The sequence below is a fragment of the Eleutherodactylus coqui genome, chromosome 8 (assembly GCF_035609145.1).
Source record: "Eleutherodactylus coqui strain aEleCoq1 chromosome 8, aEleCoq1.hap1, whole genome shotgun sequence".
In the NCBI taxonomy this organism is placed as follows: Eukaryota; Metazoa; Chordata; class Amphibia; order Anura; family Eleutherodactylidae; genus Eleutherodactylus; species Eleutherodactylus coqui.
Window position 1 is genome coordinate 145,624,843 of NC_089844.1, and position 27,404 is coordinate 145,652,246.

At 42.2% G+C, this 27,404-nt stretch overlaps 1 protein-coding gene across 3 annotated transcripts in view; it reads left to right on the forward strand.

Annotated features, from left to right (window-relative positions):
* LOC136576960 (uncharacterized) overlaps positions 1 to 27,404 on the forward strand; it is an 80,468-nt gene that overhangs the window by 38,038 nt on the left and 15,026 nt on the right. For all 3 annotated transcript variants that reach the window (XM_066576629.1, XM_066576630.1, XM_066576631.1), the window contains 24 exons: positions 13 to 212; positions 1,317 to 1,423; positions 1,504 to 1,616; positions 1,806 to 1,970; positions 2,495 to 2,688; positions 3,108 to 3,211; positions 3,589 to 3,707; positions 3,894 to 4,052; positions 4,481 to 4,683; positions 5,142 to 5,245; positions 5,330 to 5,448; positions 5,541 to 5,699; positions 5,835 to 6,040; positions 8,432 to 8,535; positions 8,783 to 8,904; positions 13,825 to 13,992; positions 15,383 to 15,588; positions 17,302 to 17,405; positions 17,505 to 17,623; positions 18,714 to 18,872; positions 19,030 to 19,220; positions 19,302 to 19,393; positions 23,596 to 23,714; positions 24,370 to 24,537. In XM_066576629.1, the coding sequence (XP_066432726.1) occupies positions 13 to 212; positions 1,317 to 1,423; positions 1,504 to 1,616; positions 1,806 to 1,970; positions 2,495 to 2,688; positions 3,108 to 3,211; positions 3,589 to 3,707; positions 3,894 to 4,052; positions 4,481 to 4,683; positions 5,142 to 5,245; positions 5,330 to 5,448; positions 5,541 to 5,699; positions 5,835 to 6,040; positions 8,432 to 8,535; positions 8,783 to 8,904; positions 13,825 to 13,992; positions 15,383 to 15,588; positions 17,302 to 17,405; positions 17,505 to 17,623; positions 18,714 to 18,872; positions 19,030 to 19,220; positions 19,302 to 19,393; positions 23,596 to 23,714; positions 24,370 to 24,537 (3,504 nt within the window). The remainder of the gene's footprint in view (positions 1 to 12; positions 213 to 1,316; positions 1,424 to 1,503; positions 1,617 to 1,805; positions 1,971 to 2,494; positions 2,689 to 3,107; positions 3,212 to 3,588; positions 3,708 to 3,893; positions 4,053 to 4,480; positions 4,684 to 5,141; positions 5,246 to 5,329; positions 5,449 to 5,540; positions 5,700 to 5,834; positions 6,041 to 8,431; positions 8,536 to 8,782; positions 8,905 to 13,824; positions 13,993 to 15,382; positions 15,589 to 17,301; positions 17,406 to 17,504; positions 17,624 to 18,713; positions 18,873 to 19,029; positions 19,221 to 19,301; positions 19,394 to 23,595; positions 23,715 to 24,369; positions 24,538 to 27,404) is intronic.

Genomic DNA, 27,404 nt, shown 5'->3' on the forward strand with positions numbered 1-27,404 from the left:
TTTCCATTGTAGGGGAGCTCAAGAATGACATCCGAAGTGAGGGAGAAATGCATGATCACCTTCTTTACAATGTTTGTGTCAAATTTAAACTTAATGACCCAAGAACAGATTGCACAGTTCGGGTCTATATTTAAAATGTTCCTTCCCGGTACTAATGAGGATTGCGTGGATTTAATCCCCAATGACATGTCCTGCGATCTATATGCTACAATGTGAGTATTAGTCCATGTATATATATACACACACATACTATGGTTCTTTAGTTTCAGATACACTCTTGCAATATGAGTACCACCAGGGTACACCATAAGGTGGATGATGCTATTTGTGATTCCTTCTCTTGGTGCCACTCTCTATGCTGCGCTATCAGACATTGTGCAAATAACCATATAAAACTGTACAAATATATCATATGGTGCCGAAATAACAATTACACGCTGTTGTCTAAATAATAACGCTATACGGTACTGCCACCACCATCCATTGCAAAGATAATGTACTGCATAGTGCACAAGTGGCATCATAGAGTGCTTAAACAATACTGACTTAGGCCCAATGTCCACGGGTGGATTTGACTTGTGGATCCGCAATTCAATGCGCCCATAGGGAAGCAGTGACGCCTGTAACTGAATTTAAGCATGCGGATTTAATTTGCGGACCGTTTGCTGCAGAAAACAGATCGTAGCACGCTCCATTTCAGTGCGGATTCCGTGCAGACGGGCTCAATAAAAGTCAATGGGTGCGGACCATCCACAGTGCACTGCGGATTTAAAGGTTAAAATCAATTGGGGAGATGGGGAAAAGGCTGGGAGGTGGAGTTGTGGATTTTTTTCCCATGTGGATGATCTGCAGTGCATCTGCGCGGAAAAACCATTACTCCCGCAAATGGTTTCTGTAGGTCTCCCTCTGCGGAAATCCGCATGCGAAATCTGATCTGCCCGTGGACATGAGGCCATACAGTGACTAAATAGCGGCTCCATTCATACAGTAATGTAATAACTATGCTATACGATGTCATACGAAAACAACATACAGTTACGATTAATAGCACTTACGTCACAGATGTCATAACTTCCGGAGGTGCTCCCCACAAGAGTGGTTGATGAACTCTATGCAACCAATACAGGTAGTCTTGGAGGAAAAGAGCCAAGATTGGGGTAGAGGCAGCTGAATGTTGTTGGCCTAGTGTCCCAATACCTGACCTGTATAATTCAGGCTTGACGTGCGAGTCCAAATAAGTGAATGAAACCAAAACGCATGAAAGATGTAAAATAGTAAATAAAATTGTACAGCTCATTGTTTATCTTGTTCCTCAGGTTTCCGGCATTCGGCAGTGTCATTTCAGACTTACCTGATAAAATTTGCAGTTCTATCGCACAAAAAATGTATACTATTCGCTTAGACAAAAAAAGTGGCTCCTCAGGTGACCTGATATAACTACTTATACTATAAGCTAAAATAGAAGAAAACGTGATATTAACCATTTGCTTCATGGTCCTGTAGATACCTGTGGAAGCTTGTACACCGACAGCATGTCCTTTATGGAAGGATTCTATGGATTTGACAACTATATGTCATTCTATGATTTGCGAATGATTTACGGTGAATTGAATCCGGTAGGTTTACTGTCTAGCTTTACATATACAGAACATGCCTGAGGTCGTGGCCATTAGATTCTAACATTGGCCCTAAAATTGCTGCCAGCCTTGAATTGTAGCCTGCGAATAACTCAATGCTTTGAGAATCTAATTAAGTGTCTTAATATGAGTTGTAAGATGTTATTTTCTGATTCTCCTGTCCAATAGTTTGACATCCTCGGAATGTGCAATGGAAAACAATTGGCTGAAATATTAATCGGATTCACTGCAGATAATCTAATTCAAACATCCCAGGTTATGATACAACTTAATGAACTTGACATGAAAGAAGTCCGTGGTTTCATTGCTGAGTGTACAACACTGACAAAACAGGTATGATTGAATACATGTATACAATGGTCATAAGAGAAACGGCAGGGACATAGAGTCTTCTGGAAGAGCGGTCTTCTCAAAGGAGTAGCTGATATACATAGAAAGTAATGGAACTACAAACTTGTCACAGCAAACTCTGACCTTAGCGGGGTTGGTCTTCACAAAGAGGTGGTCTGTTGAGGAGGTTTAATGCATCGTATTGCCATTACTCCCCAGACTGGGGAATACCTGTTCCTCCCTTCCTTTGGAAGCTATATCATAGCATACGGCAAAAGAAAAAGGAGAAATCCAGCATTCAGTGGTCTAAACGTTAAAACTTGTGTTTTTTCTTAAAGGTTTCCATAAAATCCATCCTATGATCCAGACACACGTTTTAGAGCAGCCTTAGTTATTGCATACAGTTGGGCTCTTATCACTCCTGTGTATATTGTACTGTCTAGCACTTGCACACACTAATTGGATAAGCTGGACTGAACATCTTTTGTATAGAATGTATCATATTATCTTTCTGTTTTCATCCCTAGCAAAACATGAAACTAAATCCCACAAGCACACTTCTATTAGCTGACGTTCTCACAAGTAGGCTACCTGGTGATCTGAGAACTGCTGACGACTACAAGTTCTGGTTTGACGATAACGCTCCAGTATATATATCCGGTATTTCTCCGGAATTTTTTAACGGCCTGTCAGTCGGTGACTGCGAGTCTCAAAAATACCTGTAAGTTTTTGTCCCTATTTACTAAGTCCGTTCTGTTGTAAAGAATAGCCCAAAGCAGGGCTCATCCATGCTAAGGCTACATGCACACGGCTGAATAGTACGTTGTGCCCAAGATTCTCAGGTGTAACTTGCATCAGTCTGCACACGGACATCCCGCCCGTGTGCTGTCCGATGTGCTGAACGCCGCACATTGCCATGTACTATTCTTGACCGAAAATCAGACTAGAATTCGGCATGTTGTGATTTATTCATTTTTTTACTCAAGCTATTCATCCGAGTAAAAAAAAATGAGCAAACATCAATTCAAATGAATGGGTGCTATTTCCATCCAATTGTCAGGCCGAAATATCGGTTCAAAAGTGGACTGAAAAACCGTTTGTGTGCAAAGAGACTAAGGATACGCACTTTTCCTTGTGTAGGGTTGCAGGTGGCTCTAACAGCTTCAACATACTGAGTGAGGAGCTAAAGACGGCCATAAGTCAAGAAATCAGAAAGTTTAACTTGGATCAGAAAAACACTAAAGGTAATATATTAACATCACACCAATCTTAAGTATTATGCCATTGGAACTGGCTGTTTCCCCTGAATCCCATTGGTTTTTGACCAGGTGTTACAAAACTACAACTCCCGGCCGGCCCTGAGACGCTACGGATGTCCGGTATGCTGGGAGTTGTAGTTTTGCAACAGCCACTGATTGGAGACCACTGGTTTAGGCCAATGTACCCACAAATGTAATAAGAAGTCAAAGAATTGTCAACTCCATCTATATTTGACCTAAAATCAGCTATTTTCCAATACTCCAGGGGGCAGGGCATTGGATTTGGATCGATGGCATGCCATCTATGTTATGATTTATACATTTCCTGCCACTTAGAGTTTTTTTGAAATGACATTTTCCAGGATCTGCTTGTGGCATGGAATCTGGAAACAGCAGTGAATTCTTGAACTATTGGTATGGAGCATTTAGACCGTTTGCATCACTTGCCGAATATATGGAAGTAAATCCTGAATTCAATGCGGTAAATACCCTTCCATTTATGTAATGTATAAAATATAAAGATGACTGTGGTCCATCACAGAGCTCCCCTCTACTGTACAGAGAGCTGTACTCTGGATACTAGACCGCTTTGCATGCGGCTATAAAGAATTTCAATGAAGCTCAATGTCAGATTACAATCCTGTATTTTGCATGATTTGTTCTCTAGACTCAGGCTATCGATTCCCTCACTGGTGCCCAATGTGCACAACTTGTTCTTCAAACGGGAGCGCTGGCGGACAGCGCGAAAATGGAGGACATCTGTATGCGCATTACTACAACAGACAAAATGGGAGACTTTTTGGGCCAACTAAAAGGATTCATTACGGTAGGTTTTCCTGAAACATAAGAAATCTGTTAAAGAAGTGACCGATAAATACTGCAGAACTAACCATAGAAAGTTGATTAAAGTGTTCTGATTACGTGATAGGTTTCAATGGGAATTTAGAATTAAAGGGGTTGCTCACATTGCACTATCCTTTTTTGTTAATGGGGCCACTTGACAATAAAGTGATCACAATGTGTCTGAAGGGAGAACCTAGCAGCAAATGTTCAATTTCCTTGCAGCGCCACCACAGGGCATCTAAAGGACTACATGATACCCATTGAAATCAGTGTAATTTCCGTGGGCTACTGACTATAGTAGAGGAAGGTTATGAAGCTCCATAGTGACCCACATGTGAGAGCAGGTGAGAGGACAACACTGTCATATTTTTTATTAGTTTATTCACTATATGCACTTTTATTGTATTGCAGGCCCAAGGGGTTATCATTTCGGAGGAATCTTTGAAAGTGGTGTTACGTTATGCATTGAAGGTGTACTCTGCATTCTTCAATACTTTATCACTAGAGCAATGGAGTCTTTTTATGGGCAACGTGGAGTTCTGCTTACCTTTTATTACTAGAGAGGAACTATTTGGTATTCCTTTCCCACTGTCCTGTGACATTTATCAGACCATGTAAGTTAATATAACGTAATTACATGTTGATTGTATGAGGACAACTGACACAGACTTGATATCAAACGAGTGTCATTGTGCTGGTTCTCTACTACTTTCCACCTAGAAACAGCGCCACTCTTCCCCAAAGTCCGTATCAGGTATCGAAAATGAACCTCATTTAAGGGAATGGAGTTGAGCTGAAATACTGGACACATCCTGTTGAGAAAGGTGGCGCTGTTTCTGAAAAGAAAAAATTATTTCTTATTTCACACAGCCCCTTTAAGGATAACATGGCTGCTGTAGCTTCATTTGACTTCATATGTCTGGAAATCGCCATTAAAAACGTCCGATATAGAGTCAAACGGAACAATTTTGAAATTAAGCCTTTGGAAAAATAGCCAACTTAAGACGCCAAACTTGACTAGCTGCTTTGTAACAAGTATTGACGCCCATCGGGTAATGTTTTTTTTTTGCAGAGTAAAGTCCTTAGGCGCTGCATATAATAAAATGACAGAAGAAACCAGAATGGATTCATTTGCATTTATGGAACGTCAGTTAGATAATACTCCTGCGCAAAATGGTAAGTCTGCGGTGGGCAGACGGGAGAGAGAGAGGGAGAGGGTCCTACATGACATACATAACTGATTGAAGTGATATTTTTCAGGTGTACGTTGCGGGCTGCCAACAGACGGCACTGCAGAGTGGTTACAAGAAAACCTTAATGCGTTTGCAGACTTTGCAGCAGCAACTAAAATAGCATTATGGTACATAAGATTTGTACCTGTAAGTACATTCTGTCAGCTCCCAGTCCACCTACCTCTCCTTCTCACAGGTTCATTCTCTAGATGTTCCAAGTGTCTTTTGTATTATTTTAGCTTCAACTCGCTGAAAGTCTCAGCCCCATCCAACTAGGAACATTCACTGCACAGAACACTATGGACAATGAAGCTATGTGTCAAGTGGCGGCCAGAATGAAGGATTTCAACTCTGAAGACATGGCGAAATTCATGAAAGCTTTCAATAAAGCCCTCCAGGTAAAGTAGATCTTTATTATACCTGAAAACTTTGAGGAACCATTCCTGGTCAATTTTTTTCAGTTGAGCCAACCTATGTCCTTGCAGTGTTTTACAAGGCGATGTATCTTCTCACACTATTCTGTTGTCTTGTAGACCAATAAAATGTCTATGGAGAAAGTAACTGCTGCCACTATGCTGAGCGCGATCATCGATAAGACAATGTCTGACACCACCAAATACAGCACCTCAAGTGAATGGGATATGTATTTCCAGCAGCTGCAGTATTTCATGTACTGCTTCAAACCTGAGATGCTTAAGATGATTTTGGCTTCTGCTGATTGCAATTGCTACGTTGCGGCGTAAGTACTGTAATACCTGCTCATGGGGGACAAGGAATGATATATCTTGGTGGTTGGAGCGTGAATTGACATTCTATTAACCGATAAACCCAATGACACTATTGGGCAGCTAAAGAGTAAAGAATTTGTAGTGTAGACCTAGCCCAAGGAGAATAGGGGAAGCCATAGGGGCAACTTACATAAGCATGGCTATATTTCCCCCAAACTGTATAAATCAATATTAATTAGATTTCTCATTCTAGACTGGTATAAAATGGTGGACTACTGGGCTGATTGAACAAGCTTTCCAATGATAGATAGATACTGGCGTAAGGCCGCCTGCAGACGAGCAGGTCGGATCCGGCAGCGAGAATTCTCGCCGCGCGATCCGACCCGAGCGCCTGCAGGGACGAGCGCGTACTCACCCGCGCCTGGCGGCCCCGGCTCTGTCATGTGCCGGCTGCCGCGCAGCCGGCGCATGCGCAGACCGGAGCCGGCGGCCGGGTGAGTGCGTGCCCCGCAGAAAATTAGGACATGCCGCGGTTTGTTTGCCGCGCGAAATTTCGCGTGGCCAAACCGCGGCCGTCTGCATAGGAGTGCGTATTTTAATGCACTCCTATGCAAACTTTCAGCGGCGGAAATCCCGCGGGAAATCCCGCGGCGAGATTTCCGCTCGTGTGCAGGCGGCCTAACTATAGGGGTCGCAAGTGTGAGCGGGCCCCCAAGCCAACAGGGCCACAGACCCCTCTGACCAAGCTGTGCTCACTGACCACACAGCTGTGATCCGGTCCTCCACATGGCGTGGGTAGTATATCCTGCTTGGTTATACATAGCGCTTCCTCCTCGTCCCGGCTGAGACTCCTCCCCTCTGATGGGGAGTAAGCGCTGTGTTATGAGGCAGGAGATGCCGCCCGCCCCGTGCGGAGGACCGGATGATTGTATGAACTGTGCGGTCAGTAAAATATAATTGTTTATATTGTGCCCAGCAGTCACCATGGTCTGACCTGTGAGCGCCGCACTGCAGGACCCCCGGCGGAGCTCACATGCAATGTAACAGACAGTGTGGCATGAGAGGTGGCAGGGGGACTGGAGAATCAGGGAGGGGCAACCTGTGTGATAGAGGGGGGAATTGTAAGGGGCGTTCTGTGTGATGGGGGAGGGGAAGTACTATAAGGCCGCTCTAACGCAGAGCACTTTTTACAGCGTTTACCGCAACGTTTCCAATGCCACGCTAAACGCCGTAAAACTCTCCCATTGATTGCGAGGGGGCCTCACAGACTAGTTTTTTAATGCAACGCTTTTTTAACGCCACGCTTTTCAAGCGCTGTCGGCTCTATTTACACGGGTTGTAGTGCTTTTAAACGCACCTCATCATCTGTATTTGAAACGCGTGTTTTACCGCCGCGGTGTGTGGGAGTGGCCTCAGGGCGCATTCCTGTTTTTCTGCATTAAAAAATCCATGCCAAAATCCGTGTCATTTTCATGTCAAACGCCGTACCGTTTAGACGCAATTTAACCTGAATTTTGGTGCAGATCCGCAGCTGTTTTAACCCTTTCAGTAGACGTCTGCTGGGGATCCCCACCAAAATGTTCATTAATTTCACGCAGAAAACATGCCCCTTTTCTGCTACTTGTGAACGCCCCCCCCCCCCCTTCCCCTTGCCAGTTTCACACGGGCGATTGCGATATTGCTGCGAGCATTCAGGTCACCTGTGACTTTTCTTACTGCCATCATTTAGTGTATCAGTGTTAGGCCACTCTCACACATCCGTTTTTTAACGCGACTACCACGGTGTTTTGAACGCCGTGGTAATCGCGGTATAACACTCCCATTGATTTCAATAGGGCCTCGCAGTCTTGCGCTGGAATACGGGGTACCTCGATTTTTGAGTGCTGTCTGCTCTATTTTACCGCGATTAACGCACCTCATCACCCATCGCAATGATGAAATGCATTAAAAACCGCTGTCGGATGCAGTAACCTGCGTCCGAGAACAACAGTAAAATCGTGGCAAAATGACGCAATTCAAATCACGGCGTTTTGCTGGCCTTGTGTGTGAGACTGGCTTAACGGTACAGGCACAAGTCACAGAATGTGCCGAATGTGCACATCATGGAGAGGATTTTGTCGGGGATTTTGGTATGGAAAGGCTGCCGATTTTCTGCAGATTTGATCGTTTGCACTGAAAAGGGCAAAATGCGTACGGAGCATCCACACCCTAAATCCGCACTGCGTGTGGATGAGACTTTATGGAAGCTCATCCACACAACTCGTACTATGATATCTGTGCACTTCCGCTACCTATGAACATACTGCTGTAGTACTCATGGTGGGTATGGATCGTTTTACTAATTACTGTGTCTGCAATTTTTTCTTTGCTTTATAATTCCTGTTTTTATTTGTCATCCTTAGTGTAAAAGCCCTCAGTGACGCATATAATACATTTACTGATGAAACCAGAGCAGGCCTTACCACAGAGTTACTAGACTTCCTCAACAGACAGCCATCAGATGCAGGTAAGGTCTGTGTAGACTGTAATATAGCAGCTAGGCTTTCGTTCATCGGATTTAATATGCCGCCTTAGCCCTGTACCAAAATCTTCTATCCAAGGTGAGGAGGCTAGTTGTTGCCCCTGTACCCCACACACATGCCCCCCGGCCTCCACACCCTACAGCGATGCATTAAACTTCACGTATAGAATATATCCATCTACTGATACCAATGTGTAAAAACATAAAATAACAAAGTATCCCACATTTACAGCTCCCTGCCCCGTGAGTGGAGAAAACAGCCTGGAATCCTCTGAAAGGCTTTTTGGAAAATTCACGTACCAAATACCTTTTGAAATGATGGATTTAGTATTACGTTTACGTGATGGCGAAGCGGTAAGTGTACTTTTTAGTAATTTTTATTTTGTAGTAAGTATAGAAATTGTTTCTAGTATCCATTTAGAGAGGAAATATTCAGGTTTAGATGTCTGCAGCGCCACACCTGTCCATGGGTTGTGTCTGGTATTGCAGCTCCGCTTTATGTAAGTGAATAGTGTTGAGCTGAAGTAGCGCATACAACTGTATGTGGCGCTGTTTTTGGAGGAAGGAGCGATGTTTTAGTAATCTTGGACCACCACTTTAAAAGTGCACAGTTTTGGCGCACAAACAATGCAGCGATGGAGTTTAATCTAGTCTCCTATTGAGATAGAGCAGTAGGGGGAGGCTCCTGCTGCAGCCAGTTGAGAACAGGAGGAGGGGAACAGGGCTGAACTTCTGAAGAATTTCTAAAGCTGTTTTTTGACGGATTCATTAGCGCTCAAAAAATCATTCAACAAATGAAAGTGGATGATAATCGTTCAGTTTACACGTGAGCCACCGGCCGAACGACAATTGTGAGGGTCTCTCTTATTGTCCACTTCAGCCGGCACAAAAATGTGAGATAGGGAGCGATTAGGGTGTTTCACACTGGTGAGAAAATTGCGCAATTTTTGCCTGATGCGAGAGCCAGTAAAAAACAGATTAGGAAACCGATGATTTACAACGATTTCCTTCCCATTATTGGTGTTTTCACTGATGCGATGTTGAGAGAAAATCGCAGTATGCTCTTTCTTTCTGAGGCGTGCGCTTTTTTTTTTTTGTCTCCCATGTTTCCCTATAGAGGCGTCTTTTTTTATCGCATTGTAACGCAGCGAACGCACGTTGCGATGCAATTTTAACACTAAAAAGTCACACTGACTTTTGCCATAACAAATATTTGAAATGTTATCGGGGGCGGCAGCGATGCGAGATTATTCTAAAGGAAAGCACCGCTGATGCTCAAAAATCATGGGAACAAAGACGCGATTTTGCAGCAATTTTCTTGCGGCAAAAGTGTGATTGCCTGTGTGAAAGTGAATGAGAACTGCGCGGTTCTCAATAAGCATCATGCAGTCTGAACAGGCTGCCCGGGCACAAACGAGCTGGTGATGATGTCACCAGCTCGCACGCTCGGGTAAACGAAAATCTTGAGATTCTTGTTCTCTCTAAATAGGCCATGAGGGTATATTCACACGGGGCAAAATGCTGCGCCACTTCCGATCACCTGACCTTGGCACTGCACTCACTGCATGCTGACGGGTACTAGGAGAAAGGCTGCGCTGATAGTATGAAAAAATGCGAGTTAAGAGGAGCGCTGTGTCTGCCGATTCTGACTCTGCTGTGGATGCAGAACTGCTGCAGAATTTGCCACTGCAGTAATTCCGCAGTAGTTCTGCCCCGTGCGAATGTACCCTTTTTTTCCCCTCATAGTTTAATTGAAAAATGATCCGTATAGAAGGAAGAAAAAAAGAGAGCAGAGGTAGTACTACATGTGCATTACCAGTTTCTAGCACTAGGTGGTAGCAAATTGCCAATTGCTCACCTTTGCTAGTTGTGCTTCCAATGAGAAGCAGCAGAGTGAATGCAGGAAACCTGATGCCTTGCTAAAGCCCTTCCAACTTACACGATGGGATCCTCAAGTAGACTTGCTAAAAAAGAAGCAAAAAAATAGGGATTTGGTAGCGTTACTCCGATGCGCTATGCTAAAACACACACTGACTTTATTTACATTGACCAAATTGACGCCTTTCGCCCCCAACCCGGAGCTTCCTCAGATTCAACTGCCATACAGAAAACTCAGTCCTCAGGGCCCCCAACAGGTCATGTTTTCAGGATATCCTAGACCATAAACACCTGTGGCAATGTCTGAGGCACTGACAAATAATTCCATCACCTATTGGGGGGGGGAGGTGGGCGTAAGAACTAGAGTTTTGGGAACACTTTTGAGGCCGATGTCACATGGGCGAATTTGCGCAGCGTATTGTGCACGCAATAACGCAGTGAATAGAAGCCATTGGTTTCAATGGGTTAGTTCACATGAGAGTATTTTGTGCGCAGTTTTTGTTCACACAAAATCCCACGCAGCCTATTCTGATTTCGTACGTCTTGCGCACGAACATAGCACGTATTTAACTAATTCAAGCATTGGATTCCAATGTATTCATTCAGATGAGTGATTTTTATGCACGTGAAAAAAAATCGTGACTATAGGACATCGGCGACCGATTTTATACGGTGAAAATATAGGTCTTCCCCTATCTTTCGACAAGATACGCTGGAGACTCCCGTAGGCTTCTATGGGAGCTGGAAAAAAAAAGGAGGGGGAGGGAGTTTAGCTGCGTCCAGCGTTGGGACAAGAAGTCAGCTGCCTCTATTTAAGCATCCGCAGTCATTCCGAGAATTTCTGCGCTGCAGAATACCTTTTTACCGACAGGCTGCTGCGGCCCGTGTGAATGGATGAGAAAACACTAATTTAGTTTGGGACTTGATTGCGTCTTTCTTCCTTTCATGCGATTTTAAATTTTTTTCAGCTATCGGTCGAGCGTAAAAACAGATATGGTCGTGTGAAAGAGGCCTAAGTCTGCGGCATGTCAATTAGTTGCAGCAAATTCTGCCCCGTGGGGAGATCGGCTAAATGCTGACATTTTACGAAACGCCCACTTCCGCCATGAAACATATAGTTCCCCTGTCAGTTTGTGTCATGTTAATGAAGCCATTTCACTACAGTGCGCTGCTTTCTTATCAGGAATAGGCCGTCTGCTCTCTACCTTTTTGTCCCTATAGGTCTACTGCTTTTTCTTGGGAACATGTGTCATTGCGTCGCTGATGCCGGGGATTTTCTCACGCTATAAAGTCGCGTAATTTTATAGCAAGAAAGTTAATAGGACTTTTTAATGTTAAAATCGCACGAAAATCGCAAGTTCGTGCTGTGCGGTGCGATAAACGAGGACGCTCCATAGGGAAACACGGGCTACAAAACATAGCAAGTATGCATAAAGCATACCGTGATTTGGTTTTCTCGCAATGTAGCAGCTTACAAAATATCGCTCATGTGAAAAAAACATTTGGAAAACATGCACTTTGTAGCGATGTCGCCTGTGTGAAACTGGCCTAATGGCTCCTTCACACTGGCGATCGCGATATCACCGCGACAAAACTGCAACAAAAATGCAGCTTTTTTCCCATGATTTTTGAGCATCAGCGCTGCTTTTTCTCGCAAAAATATTACGGCCACTTCTGATTTTCTCGTGTGTTTTTTCCCGCGATTTTCCCGCGATTTTTAATGCAAACGTTAACAGGACTTTCTAATGTTAAAAACACATCACATCGCGCAAAAAATGCAAGTTTGTGCTTTGCGATGCGATAAAAAAGAGGCTCCATAGGGAAACATGGGAGATAAAAAAAACCGCAAAATGTAGAAAAATAGGACATGCCACGATTTTTTTTTATTTCAACGTCGCATGAGTGAAAACATCGCAAATGTGAAGGAAACCATTGAAAATCCTTGGTTTCATAATTCTGCGTTTTCACTCGCCCCTGCGGGTGATTTTATCACCAGTGTGAAGGCGCCCTAAGGCCCCCTTCACACATGGCAGAGTTGTTGTGGGCACTCTGCAACGGAATACCCACAGCAATTCCACAAGAATTCTGCGGTGGGAAAATCCACATGTAAATGGTGCGGAGTTGGTTCTGTTTTTACTTGTAGAAAAGCTATGGCGTCCCACACTCGTATTTCAAGGGCTGAATTGCGCAGAGCGATTCTGCAGCGTGTGTATTTATGTCTCTTTAAGGCAGGTAGTAACTACTAGTAGACGGAGGTCTCATCTATGATTGATTAATAATCCTTTCTGCATAGGTAGAGGGAAGGCTTAAAAGGACAGGGGTCTTCTCTCCTATAAGGCTGCCTGTCCACGGGCGAGTTTGCATTGCGTTCCCCGCGGCGATAATCCAGCCGCGGGGAATGCGGTGAAAGCTCTCCATAGCAACGCTATGGAGAGTGCAGCCGCCCCGTCCACGAGCGGAGAATCATTGCGATTCTCTGCTTGTGGCAAGCAAATCGCAGCATGTGGTTCCCCGCGGTCAGCCTATCTTTCAGATCCGTGTGCCGGCTCCTGCATCTCCGCCGTGGGATACCGCTACGCCCGTGGACACGTAGCCTAAAGGATGGGGACAGATGGGGGGAGGGGTAGACAATGCCAGATTTTCCATTGGTGACATGAAATATTTAGAACTTTATCTTTTTTGGATAACTCAACCTTTTTCTAAAAAGGGTTGTTCAAGCTTATTGGTAAAACCCCTTCTGCAAGCAGAACGCTTATCTTATATTCACCTCTCCCTGCTCCCATTGTGTCCCACGGTGCTCCCCTCATTGTCAGCCAGCCACAGTCTTATTACCAGATGTCACAGGCACCGCAGCCAATAACAGAGCCCGGTGCTCGATCGCTGAGCTGTTATTGGCTACAGCGCCTGTGACGTCCAGTAAACAGACTGCGGCAGATGTGATGCCGGAGGGGAAACCCTGTTGCAGCACTGCAGGACACAGCGGGGAGAGGTGAGTATAAGCCTATTTATTAGGGCTCCTGTCCACGGGTGATAGTTCATTGCGTTATCCGGCTGCGGGTTATGCAGTGAACGCTTTCCATAGTGTTGCTATAGAACGTGCAGCCCGAGGTCCATGAGGAGAGAATCATAGCGATTCTCGCTCGCGGGATTCACAATACAGCTAGCGATATTCTGTCCCGGCCGTGGAGAGGGAGCCTTATGCCACTGCTTGCAGAAGGGGTTTTACCGATCAGCTACACCTCTTTAACTGAGATATTTCAAGACCTTTTCTTTACTTTGCCGTCTTCATTTCTGGATTCAAGATATTCTTTCTTAACTTAAGTTTCCATTACATATTGTAAAATGTTCTAAAGCATAAAAAAGTCTTCAATGCTGTGAATTTTCATCTGTTCACAGATGCAATTATTAGGCGTAACGTCGCCTGAGCAGACAGCTGACTTGATTTTAGCGGAAGGTGTGCTCAACGATAAAAGCAAAACAGAGATGCTCATCAGTAGTATGGGGACAAAGGATTCTGAGCAGACATTCATGATACTGAGTAATTTGAACAAAAAGATGCAAGAGGTAAAGGCTAATCAATATCGTTTATCTATCTATCTATCCATCAATCTCATATCTATCTATCTATCTCATATCTATCCATCTCATATCTATCTATCTATCTATCTATCTATCTCATATCTATCTCATATCTATCTATCCATCTATCTCATATCTATCTCATATCTATCTATCTATCTCATATCTATCTATCTCATATCTATCTATCTCATATCTATCATCTATCTATCTCATATCTATCTATCTATCTATCTATCTATCTCATATCTATCTATCTCATATCTATCTATCTCATATCTATCTATCTCATATCTATCTATCTATCTATCTATCTATCTATCTATCTCATATCTATCTATCTATCTATCTATCTATCTATCTATCTATCTATCTATCTATCTATCTATCTCATATCTATCTATCTCATATCTATCTATCTCATATCTATCTATCTCATATCTATCTATCTATCTATCTATCTATCCATTTATCTATCCATTTAGCTATCCTTTTATCTATCTCATATCTAGTACCTGTACCCATGCATACACCACGCAACATACGTCTGCAAAACAAATTTACATACATGATCTTCCGCTTGGCATAAGTTTTCCAAAGAAGACTTATTTCCTGGACCATGTGAAGATTTCTTTGTAGCCCCATAGGCCAGGCTCACACAAGTGTATGATTACCACGTTATTATGCATGTGATACACAGTAATTTGCATGCTCCATATCACTATATACAGGAGATGTCTACGTTATACCAGCAGTACATATATAATTATATACAGGAGATATCAGGTTATACCAGCATGCTCCATATCACTGTATATAGCAGTTATACATCCCCTGTATATAGTGATGCTGATGTAACCTGGATATAACTATAACCTGTATATAATTATATGTATAGCTGGTATAACTTATACCACCTATACATACAAGATTACATGCAGTACATACCTTGTTGTACCACATGTACTGCTCTTTCGCTCTCCACCTCAGGTCCCGACACTGTCACTGCACGGTCGGCCGGACCAATCATGCTGCCGGCAGTGCAGTGACAGACTGCAGTTGTGACTAATCACAACTGCAGTCTATCAGTGCAAGGGAGGAGCGCACGCCCGGGGGAGTCTGCAGCCTGCAATTGGCTGCCGGCTATCAGCATCTCCCCTTCCTGAGTGCCGAGGCCGCGGCGGTGAAAAGGCATGTGGCGGGGGTCTCTGTTCACTAAGGGGCCCGGTCGCAATTGTGACCCCTAGCGCTATGCCAGTCTATCTAGCTATCTCATGTATATTCATCTATTTATCTCTCTTCTAACTATCTATCTTATACCCTAAATGTTCTACACATAGAATTCTCAATAGTTTTTTTTCCTCTTTTTTTACAGAAAGGCATGACCTCCTTACCAGACTCTGAAGTCCGGAAACGTTTGTGTGAATCTTTTTTTACGAAACTCTTACCACAGTTCCCTGTATATGATGATGAGAAATGGGGCACTTTCTGGATGAGTTTCGGTCCCTTCATACCCGGCTTCACTGCAGAACTAATTCAGCAGATACCTGATAACCTTTCCTGTAGTTTCCTCCAAGTCCTGTAAGTAAAAAAAAAATTCTCTAAAACATCCTCCACAGTTCAACCTCAACAAAATACCACCTGATCAAAACGAAATGTTTCTGGGACCAATAATTCCCTTATGCTACCTGTATAGTGACCTCTTGTTTGAGAAGCATGTCCCACTAAAAGACCATCTAGAACCCTGCGGGTTGGAGGCGTCTCAGAGAAGTTTCACAAATAAACATTTTTTTAATATTCATTATATGGACAAAAGTATTTGGACACTGCAGGATTTTATGAAAAAGTGCTTTATTCTTCTACCTCCCTCACACAGGGTGTTTTCAGCAGCGCTTTCAGCCCTGTGCTAAACGCTGTACAAGGCTCCCATTCATTTCAATGGGGCTGCTCACACGGGGCTGAAAACGCTGCTTTGAAAAGCGCTGCATGTTCTATCTTTGGGCATTTTCAGATGAGTCTCCCATTGAAATGAATGGGCAGCGGTTTCAGCTGTGCTGAAAAGGCAGCGTTTTGCAAACGGCCTGTGTGAGGGAGGTCTTTAGTAAGGTGTGGGGCCTCATTTTGCTTATATTACAGTGGCAGCACGCCCAGGCATGCTTTCCACAAGTTATCTGTACGTCTGGGCAGGAATATCTCGCCATTCCTCGTGCAAGCCTGTGAGAAGAGATTGTTGGGAGGATGGACGTTGGCGAGGGTGTCGGCCGTCGCTCCAGTCCGTCCCACAAGCGCTCGATCAGATGAATGAATAGTTATTACAAAATGAGCAGCTTTTTATTTTACCCATATAATTTTACCCAATATTTGCAGATTTGCTGATTTTCTGCAATGTCCAAATACATTTGTCCAATATGGAGTGTCCATCAGTAGGAAAGGAAGGAGGGTATGGCTTGTGGGTATCGGTATGGTCTCCTCAGTTTTGCCAATGAAGATGGAAATAATAAAGTCCCACAAGTCAGTTCCCGAAATAATTTTCCATATTGAACCTTGCTGTTTGCTGCAGGTGATGAAAGGGGGGAAGCAAAAATGAGGAAGAGGATATAGTGGAGGGTAGGATGGGGGCAGGAGCTAGCGATATTTTGCAGCGGGGGATGAGGAGGGGCACCTGTCTGACAGATAGGCTCACCTCGGCAAATCGCGGCATGCGATTTGAATACCGCAAGCGGAGAATCGCTATGATTTTTCGCTCGTGGACAGTGGGCTGCGCTTTCCATAGCAACGCTATGGAAAGCTCGCACTGCGTTACCCGCGGCTGGATTATCAACGCGAGTAATGCAATGCAAGAACACCCATGGACAGGCGGCCTAAAGGTTCTTCCATTTAAACAATTTAACATCCTGTTAGATAGAACAGTAGCCAATGAATTGGAATATACAATATCTCTATGGCTTATAGCTTCCCTGTAGGCAAGCTGGTCTCATATCCAGGTGATTTGTTTTAGCATATACCTCAATATGTATTTGTTGAACATAAATGTACCTGAAAGATGCATTTACAAATAGCGCCACTCTTGTTCAAGGGTTGTGGCTGGTATTGCGACCTAGTCAAGAGATTGGGACTGAGCTGCAATACTAGATATAGCCTATGGACAAGGTTGGAGCTGTTTGTGGCAAAAAAAATGTAGACCCTATGGAAAACCATAGGTCAAATGCATTGTTGTATATATAGAATGGTATTTGGGGATTTCCTGGCAATTGATATGACTTTTCCTTCCTGTTTTCCTCTTGCCTTATGCAGTTCAAAGGCCTGTAGCAAGTATTACGGGATCCTATCAGACTCTGTGCAAATGGCGATCACAGAGAAAATAGAGTCCAACGTCAGAGATAAAAGTGCAGCCAGTGGTACGAAGCAAAATATTCTCCTGTCTGTTTACACAATGTCTGTTCACTTTGGGGATTTATTAAAACTTATTTTATTATATGTCTGTATTATTTTTTTAGGACTGCCATGTCCTGCAAGTTCAGGAAACGTGGGTGAATCATATTATTCATTGTGGGGGACATTTGGTGAACTGCTCAGCCTTACACAAATGAAGGAGTTTTACCAAGGCAGTGATCTTGTAAGTATCTTTTAAGGTATATGAGATAGATACATTTATAGATTTAAATATATAGAAGATATCTATCTATCTCATATCTATCTATCTATCTCATATCTATCTATCCATCTATCTATCTCATATCTATCTCATATCTATCTATCTATCTATCTCATATCTATCTATCTATCTATCTCATATCTATCCATCTATCTATCTCATATCTATCCATCTATCTATCTCATATCTATCCATCTATCTATCTTTCTATCTTCTATCTATCTATCATCTATCTATCTATCTATCTATCTATCTATCTATCTATCCATCTATCCATCTCATATCTATCTATCTCATATCTATCTATCTATCTATCTATCTCATATCTATCTATCTATCTATCTATCTCATATCTATCTATCTATCTATCTATATACAGCGGTCCCTCAGCATATAATAGTAATTGTTTCTGGGACCACCATTGTATGTTGAAAACATTTCCATCTTGATACTATAACTCTATGAAAAACTAGTAATTGATTCTAAAGCCTTTAAAATATCAACCGAAAGTAATACAAAATGAAGATGAAAAAAAAATGACGCAGATAAAAAGACCGATAAAGCAAGTCTTTACATATCAAAGAGAGATTCTGGAGGCTGGAAATGATATTCTATATAGAGGACAGAAGCCTCTTCAGGCTCCTGTACAGCATATACACAGTGTACCAGAGATATAACATGGACCCGTCTCACCTGGTACCCAAAGGAGCCGCTTATCCTGACACAAGTAGAGAGCAGTCCAGGACATGTAGTACCGCACTGTACTGTAAAGAGGCGCTACTACAACCAGTCAGTGCAGGAACTTCAGTAATACAGGGGTCATACCAGTGAAATGTCCCTGATGACTGGCTGGCTTTTCCAGACAATCACACATGCTGTATATCTGGACTGTCAGTGATATTGTATGTTGAATGTCGTTTCACATTACGGTGACCGGTGAAAGACCGTTTTATGATGAAAATACTGTATCCTGAAGCCGTTGTGTCTAGGGGGATCACTGTGCAGGGTTGCTTTTACAGTAATGTAACTATTGACTTCCTTTTCTATTTAGATGGCTCTCGTCCCTTACTTTACTGTTGAACAGTGTGCTGCTCATATAGCCGATCCTGCTATCATGTCAGACAACAACAAGGTGGAAACAATTATGCAGAGAATAGATTATGTTAATCTTGGAGATTTCCTGGACGAATTCAATACTCAATGTGAACAGGTAAATGAGAGATGATTTTGATGTATTTTTGGATGGTATACTGTATCTTCTTACTGTAGATTCTTCTAGTGGTGCTTGTTTGTTATTCTATTAAGTATAACGCTATGGAGTAATGCCTGAAGGTTGATAGTATTGTGTCCTTTGGTTTACTTTACAGGCGGGCATCAAAACTATAACCAACAAATTTTTCCTTCAACAAGCCCTCTGTAAATTTGAGTCCGTCAGCACATTCATGTCTATTGATTATTCCATCTGGATGCCAAGATTCGGACTAGTTCTCCCCCTATTTGATGCAAAATGCCTTGCATCCCTTGGAAAGATTGAAAGCTGTGAATCTCTTGCGGTCGTGTAAGTAGAAAATTCCCTTTTATTCTAACTATGTACTTTGCATAGCATGCAGCAAGCTGACTCGTCTTCTGTACCCAACAGGATGAAGGCTTTGATTGCAGTCGAGAACCCTCAGAACCCCAGTGATATGAGCAATTTTGCCATAAACAATCTAATGAATCTAAAATCTTTAGGTGAGTCAAAAAGTCCCATAACCGGCATAGGACAGTATGCCTCCACTAATGGTCTCCAACCTATAGCTCTCCAGCCATTGCAAGACTACAACTGCCAATGAGCCTTGACAGCCTCCGTGGGTTGTCATTAACCCCTAATGATGCGGCCCCCTCTTTTTTTTCATTTTCGTCTTTTCCTCCCTCCTTTGAAAAAATCGTAACTCCTTTATTTATCCATCGATGTCGCTGTATGAAGGCTTGTTTTTTGCGGGACGAGTTGTATTTTTCAATGATGCTATTTTATCTATATATATAAAGATGAAAGCCCTCACTCACTGACTGACTGACTCACTCACTCACTCACCACTAATTCTCCAACTTCCCGATGTCGTAGAAACATGAAATTTGGTAAGAGCATAGATTATGTCCAAAATAGGAAAAGTAAAGAGGTCCCAACTCGATTATTTAATTCTAGCGCAAAAGAATTAGCGTCAAACTTTTACGTACATAATCTAAATCTCTCACTTCCCAATTTCATAGAAACTTAAAATTTGGCACGAGCATTGATTATGTCAGAAATAGGAAAAGTTATTGGGTCCCAACTCGATTATTCAATTCTATGCGCAAAAGAATTAGCGTCCAAATTTTACATACGGAACCCAATTCTCTCACTTCCTGGTGTCATGGCAACTCGAAATTTGGCAGGAACATTGATTATGTCATATATAGGAAAAGCTACTAGGTCCCAACTCGATTATTCAATTCTATGCACAAAAGAATTAGCGTCCAAATTTAACGTACGGAATCTAATTCTCTCACTTTCCCGTGTCCTAGAAACGTGAAATTTTGCACGGCCATTGATTATGTCATAAATTGAAAAAGTTAATGGCACCCAACTCGATTATTCAATTCTAAGCACAAAATAATTAGCGTCCAAATTTTACGTACGGAATCTAATTCTCTCACTTCCCGGTGTCATAGAAATGTGAAATTTTGTATGGGCATTGATTATGTCATAAATAGTTAATGGGTCCCAACTCGATTATTCAATTCTAAGTGCAAAAGAATTAGTGTCCAAATTTTACGTACAAAATCTAATTCTCTCACTTCTTGGTGTAATAGAAACTTGAAATTTGGCACGGGCATTGATTGTGTCATAAATATGAAAAGCTAATGGGTCCCAGCTCGATTGTTCAATTCTAAGCGCAAAAGAATTAGCGTCCAAATTTTACGTACAGAATCTAATTCTCTCACTTCCTGGTGTCATAGAAACGTGAAATTTTGCATGGGCATTGATTATATTATAAAAAAAAAAAGCTAATGGGTCCCAACTCGATTATTCAGTTCTAAGCGCAAAGCAATTAGTGTCAAAACTTTATGTACGGAATCTAATTCACTTCTTGGTGTAATAGAAATTTGAAATTTGGCACAGGCATTGATTGTGTCATAAATATGAAAAGCTAATGGGTCCCAACTCGATTATTCAATTCTATGCGCAGAAGAATTAGCGTCCAAATTTTACGTACGGAATGTAATTCTCTCACTTCCCGGTGTTATAGAAACGTGAAATTTGGCAGGAGCATTGATTATGTCATAAATAGGAAAAGCTAATGGGTCCCAACTCAATTATTCAATTCTATGCGCAAAAGAATTAGCGTCCAAATTGTACGTACGAAATCTAATTCTCTCACTTCTTGGTGTAATAGAACCTTGAGATTTGGCACGGGCATTGACTGTGTCATAAATATGAAAAGCTAATGGGTCCCAACTCGATTGTTCAATTCTAAGCGCAAAAGAATTAGCGTCCAAATTTTACGTACGGAATCTAATTCTCTCACTTCCTGGTGTCATAGAAACGTGAAATTCTGCACGGGCATTGATTATATCATAAATATGAAAAGCTAATGGGTCCCAACTCGATTATTCAATTCTAAGCGAAAAGCAATAAGCGTCCAAATTTTACTTACGGAATCTAATTCTCTCACTTTCCCTTGTCATAGAAACGTGAAATTTGGCACGAGCATTGATTATGTCATAAATATGAAAGCTAATGGGTCCCAACTCGATTATTCAATTTGAAGCGCAAAAGAATTAGCGTCCACATTTTACGTACAGATTGTAATTCTCTCACATTCCCGTGTCATAGAAACGTGAAATTTGGCACGGGCATTGATTGTGTCATAAATATGAAAAGCTAATGAGTCCCAACTCGATTATTCAATTCTATGCGCAAAAGAATTAGCGTCCAACTTTTACATACGGAATGTAATTCTCTCACTTCCCGGTGTCATAGAAACGTGAAATTTGGCACAGGCATTGATTATATCATAAATAGGAAAAGCTAATGGGTCCCAACTCGATTATTGAGTTCTAAGCGCAAAGCAATTAGCATCCAAATTTTATGTACGGAATCTAATTCTCTCACTTCCTGGTGTAATAGAAACTTGAGATTTGGCACGGGCATTGGTTGTGTCATAAATATGAAAAGCTAATGGGTCCCAACTCGATTATTCAATTCTAAGCGCAAAAGAATTAGCGTCCAAAGTTTACGTACGGAATCTTATTCTCTCACTTCCTGATGTCACAGAAACGGGAAATTTTGCACGAGCATTGATTATGTCATAAATATGAAAAGCTAATAGGTCCTAACTCGATTATTCAATTCTAAGCGCAAAAGAATTATCATCCAAATTTCATGTTCGTAATCTAATTCTCTCACTTCCTGATGTCATTTTATATAAAGGATATGTAGCATGGTTGCCTCCACGTGGTGTTTCCTGGGTAACGCAAAGAACCATGCAAAATGGTGAACATATTTTTTTCCCGGTATCTCTAAAGTAACGACGACTACATAAGATTTTCCGTGTGAACACCAGATAAACACCAGTAGCAAATTAACTCGAGCGAAGCCGGATATATCAGCTAGTACATATAATGTACTAAAAAACTTTTTAAAAATTCTAAGTGGAGTAAAATGAAAAAAACTGACATTCCACCATCTTTCAGTGCGTCTTGTTTCTACGGCGCACAAACTGCAACAAATACGACATGATAATGTTATTGTATGGGTCAGTACGATTAGTACCATACCAAACTTGTATATATATTTTTTTATTGTACTTCTCTTTTTTTTCATAGACATTTAATTTTTTTAAGTTATTTTCTGCGGTCATCTTCTGCGTGCAATAACTTTTTAATTTTTCCGTCGACGTAGTTCTGCAAGGGCTCCTTTTTTGCAGGATGTCCTCTAGTTCACGTGAGTTTCAATTCGGAATACATACGACTTTTTGATCGCTTTTTATTGTGTTTTTTCCAGGAGACAGGGTGAGTGAAAAAGTGCATTTCTGGCATTCTTTATCTTTTTTTTTTCAGACAACGTTCACCATGCGGGGTAAACAATGCACTACTTTGATAGATTGGACTTTTATGAACGTGGCGATACCAAATATGTATTTTTCTTTTATGATTTACATTTTTTAATTATAGATATGGGAAAAGGAGGGTGATTTAAACTTTATTCTTCTTTTTTTTTTAATTAATAAAACTTTATTGATCTCACTTTCACTTTCCTTTTAAGCCCCCCTAGGGGACTACAACATGCGATGCTTTGATCACTCCTGCAGTATGACGTAATGGTATAGCATTACGTCATACTGCGATTTGACAGGCAGTCTATCAAGCCACCCCACAGGGATTGCTTGATAGGCAGTCTCCTAAGGCAGCCTTGGGGCTTTTCAGAAGGCCCCCGGCTGCCATGACACCTGCACGGCTTCCCTGATCTCAGCACGGGGGGGCTGTACAGGACCCCCGAACATCGTTTGGGAGATTTAAATGCCCCTGTCAGGATTGACAGCAGCATTTAAAGGGCTAATAGTCGCAGTCGGCCGCACAGCCGATTGCAGTTATTGCCCGAGGGTGTCAGCTCTAATAAACAGCTGACGCCCGTGCTGTATGAAGAGAGGTCACCCCCGACCTTTTTCTTTATACATACCCCTACACTCTAGGATGTAAATGTACGTCCTGGAGCGGGAAGGGGTTAAAGAGCCACAGGCTGGAAATGACTGTTCGCTATAACAAGTCAATGAAGCTTCAGTTTTGAAATTCTCTTCAGCCAATTTTTGATATTATTATCATTATTATTATTATTTCCCATTTCTTTAGACCTGTTCTTGATCTGCTATATAAAGCATAACTGATAAGAAATGATTAATTATTGTGACTAGGTTATGACTGCAGCGCTGGGATGGACTCGAGAACATGGTCTCTAACATTCCTTGGGAAAAGAGGTTTAAGGTTAACAAAATACAGTAATATAGTTGCTCTGGTTTCAGACTTTGACGTGGTGAGTAATGGCTTCATTGTCTTGAATACGTTACAATACTTTGCAACAGCGCCCCTGCATGTGTTTTTTTTCTGTCCACTCTCATGGTTTTACTAGTTGGTCTTCTCTTTCAATCTCTCCCTCCCCGCTACTTGCTCCACACATTCTTATCTATTTGCATAAGCCAGCCAGCCATACTTTGTGAAATTCCAGAAAATCTAACAAAAATTCTATATCTGAAATTTCTAGATCAGAGAACGGGCCTAAACCTGTATGATTTCTACAGTGAATTGATACTTTTGGCTTGAGTTTCTGAATCTTAATGTTGGCCTCCTGCCAGTGTCTTTCTGCACTTCAAGCTCACGGTCCCTCCAACCGTCTCTGATAAGTCTTTCACTCATCTTCAATCTCTCCATCTCTAGTACTTACTCCTTACCTTTTCAGCTCTCTGATCTTTCCTATAAGTTACACATGATTTGACTTTGTAAAACAAAAATTGTACAAAAATGTTATAACAATCAGAGTCACGGGTCGGAGATGATTGCTCTCTAATTAGCTTCTTGTTGTGTTGTCAAGTATAATAGAAACATTCAAATCAACCACAAAGCTTTGGGAAGATGTTCCCTAAATAAACCAATTCCTTTAAATCATTTTTCTTTTCATGTCCTTTTTCTAGTGGCAGTGCTTAGACTTGATGAGTGACGAACAAAAGGCCAGTGCCACTGCCAGTAACACCGTCCTTAGCAATGCTACACAAACGGGCACTATAGTGTCATCATTCGAAGGAGACAGCTTGGATCCCTTGTATACCCTTACTGAAACAGTTACAGCATACTTTATGACGGTAAGATTAAAAAGGAACAATAATATAATTAACAAAATTGTGACTTGATACTTGATTCACCTAAGTAACAATTTCAAGTTTTAAAAAGGGAATCATGAGAGCCACAGCCCTTGCAGTGCATTAAGAAATACCCCAACTACCAGTGGTGACAACTACCTAACGGGAAGCTGTCAGAGTTCTGTCCTTTTACTGACACCATTAACATAATAAGATGGTAACATAGAGATGCCCGAAACATTATAGGTCGTGCTTTAAAAAATGTGTAGTACGTGTGATTATATTAAAATTTATGACATATGCTATTAACCCCTTAATGACGCGGCGCCTTTTTCTTTTTCCATTTTCGTTTTTCCTCCCCCCTTCAAAAAAATCGTAATGCCTTTATTTATCGACATCGCTGTATGCGGGCTTGTTTTTTGCAGGACGAGTTGTATTTTTCAATGGTGCTATTTAAAGTACCATATAATGTACTGAAAAACTCTTAAAAAATTCTAAGTGCAGTAAAATGAAATAAAAAACGACATTTCGACATCTTTTAGTGCGTCTTGTTTCTACGGCGCAAAAAACTGCAACAAAAGGGACATGATAACTTTATTCTATGGGTCGTACGATTACTAGGATACCAAACTTGTAGAGGTTTTTTCTTACTATACTACTCTTTTTTTTCTTTTTCAAAGACATTTAATTTTTTCAATTATTTTCTGCAGTCATTTTGCGCGCGCAATAACTTTTTTATTTTTCAGTCGACGTAGTTGAGCAAGGGTTCATTTTTTGCGGGATGTCCTGTAGTTTCTGATAGTACCAATTTGGAATACATACGATCACTCTTTATTGCGTTTTTTTCTGGGAGACAGGGTAACTAAAAAAGGGCATTTCTGGCGTTCTTTATTTTTTTTTCGGACAACGTTCACTGTGCTGGAAAAATAATGCATTACTTTGATCGATCAGACTTTTACGGACGCAGCGATACCAAATACATATTTTTATTTTATGATTTAGATCTTTTTAATAATAGATATGGCAAAAAGGGGGTGATTTAAACTTTTATAACTTCTATCACTGCGGGAAGAGACCATCCACTTAGCAAGTGTGAAGGACGAAAACGTACATTTATAGAAACCAACAGAAAAAAAGATCTACAGATTACACATATTTCAGTCTGAACTACATCTAAGGCCTTAGTCAGACGGGCGATTTTTCGCGCGATTTGCGGATCGCATGACGGATGCGCATCCGCAAATCGCGTGACCGGTGCACGCAAGTCGCCCGCAAATCGCCCGAAAATCTGCTCCTAGCCGCGTTTCATTAGAAACGGGCCGGAGCTGTCCAGCGCATTGCATTCAATGGAGACGGCAATACAGCCGTCTCCATTGAAAGCAATGCGCTGCGGGCGAGCCCGGGATGAATTGTCGGTAAGGGCTTAAATATATAAGCCCTTCCCTGCAATCCATCCTAAAATGTGTTAAAATTAAAAAAAATTGTATACCCACCTTCTCCCGGCAGCCGGAGCTCCGCGTGGCAGTCCTGCAGTGGGTGTGAAGGGGGTGTGAGTCAGACCTGCCCTCTGATTGGCTCAGCGCTGAGCCAATCAGAGGCATGCCTCACTCACACCCATTCATGAATTCATGAATGGATGTGAGTCAGACCTGCCCCTGATTGGCTCAGCGCTGAGAGGCAGCAGTCACTCACCCATTCATGAATTCATGAATGGGTGTGTGAGTGTTTTCAGCCTCTGATTGGTCAGGGCTGTGACCAATCAGAGGCAGATCATTCAGCAGGCGGGGATTTTAAAGCCCCGCCGGCTGAATAGTGCCAAGAAGCAGTTCAGGAGAACTGACAGCGGCCGCGGCTGGACTCCGGCTGCAGCGGAAAGGTGAGTATACAATTTTTTTTTTATTTTAACACATTTTAGAATGTGTTAAGGAAGGGTTTATATATTTAACCCCTTCCCGACAATTCACCCCGCGCACGCCAGCAGCCCATTGCTTTCAATGGAGCGGCTGTATTGCCGCTCCATTGAATTCAATGGGAAAACATCGTTCTTCTCTGCCACAGCTGTTACAGCTGTGGCAGAGAAGAATGATTTGTCTTCTATATGTTCTCAATGGGGTCGGCGCTGCTGCCGCCGGCCCCATTGAGCGCATATAGAGAAGAGAACAGGAATCGCAGATCGCAGATAGGTGCGATCTGCGATTTTTTGTTCTATAATTTATCGGACGAGCGCATAAAAAACGCTCATGTGTCCGATACCATTGCAAAGCAATGGTTTTATAAAATCGCCGGACGCATGCGCAAATCGTGCGAAAAATCGCCCGTCTGACTAAGGCCTAATACACATCTACTGTTGCTTAAGGAGGGATTGGTACTTTTAGGCCCCCTTTTAACCCCTTCCCGCTCCATGATGTACCGGTACGTCATGGGAGCCTGGTACTTCCCGCAACATGACGTACCGGTACATCATCGGGATAGCGCGAGAACATGACTGATCTCGCGCTATCCCACAGCGGGAGCCGACTGTCAGTCACAGCCGGCATCCCGCTGCAACAGCGGGGGAGCATCGGAGATGCGCCCCCCCCCCCCCCCCCCCGCTGTTAACCCCTTCCCTGCCACGAACTAAGTAGATTGCGGCAGGGAAAGAGTTCACAGAGGGAGCGCGCTTTTTTGTGCTTTTTTTAATATTAGCATAAAAAAAGGTTAAAAAAAATTAAAACCCCACATATTTTGTATTGACGCGTCCGTAACAACATGTACAAAAAGTTGAACATGCTTTTTATTTTGTACGGCAAAAAGCGTAAAAAAACCCGCTAGAAAACAGAAGCAAAATGCTAATTTTTAGCATTTTGCCTCCCCAAAAATGCAATAAAAGT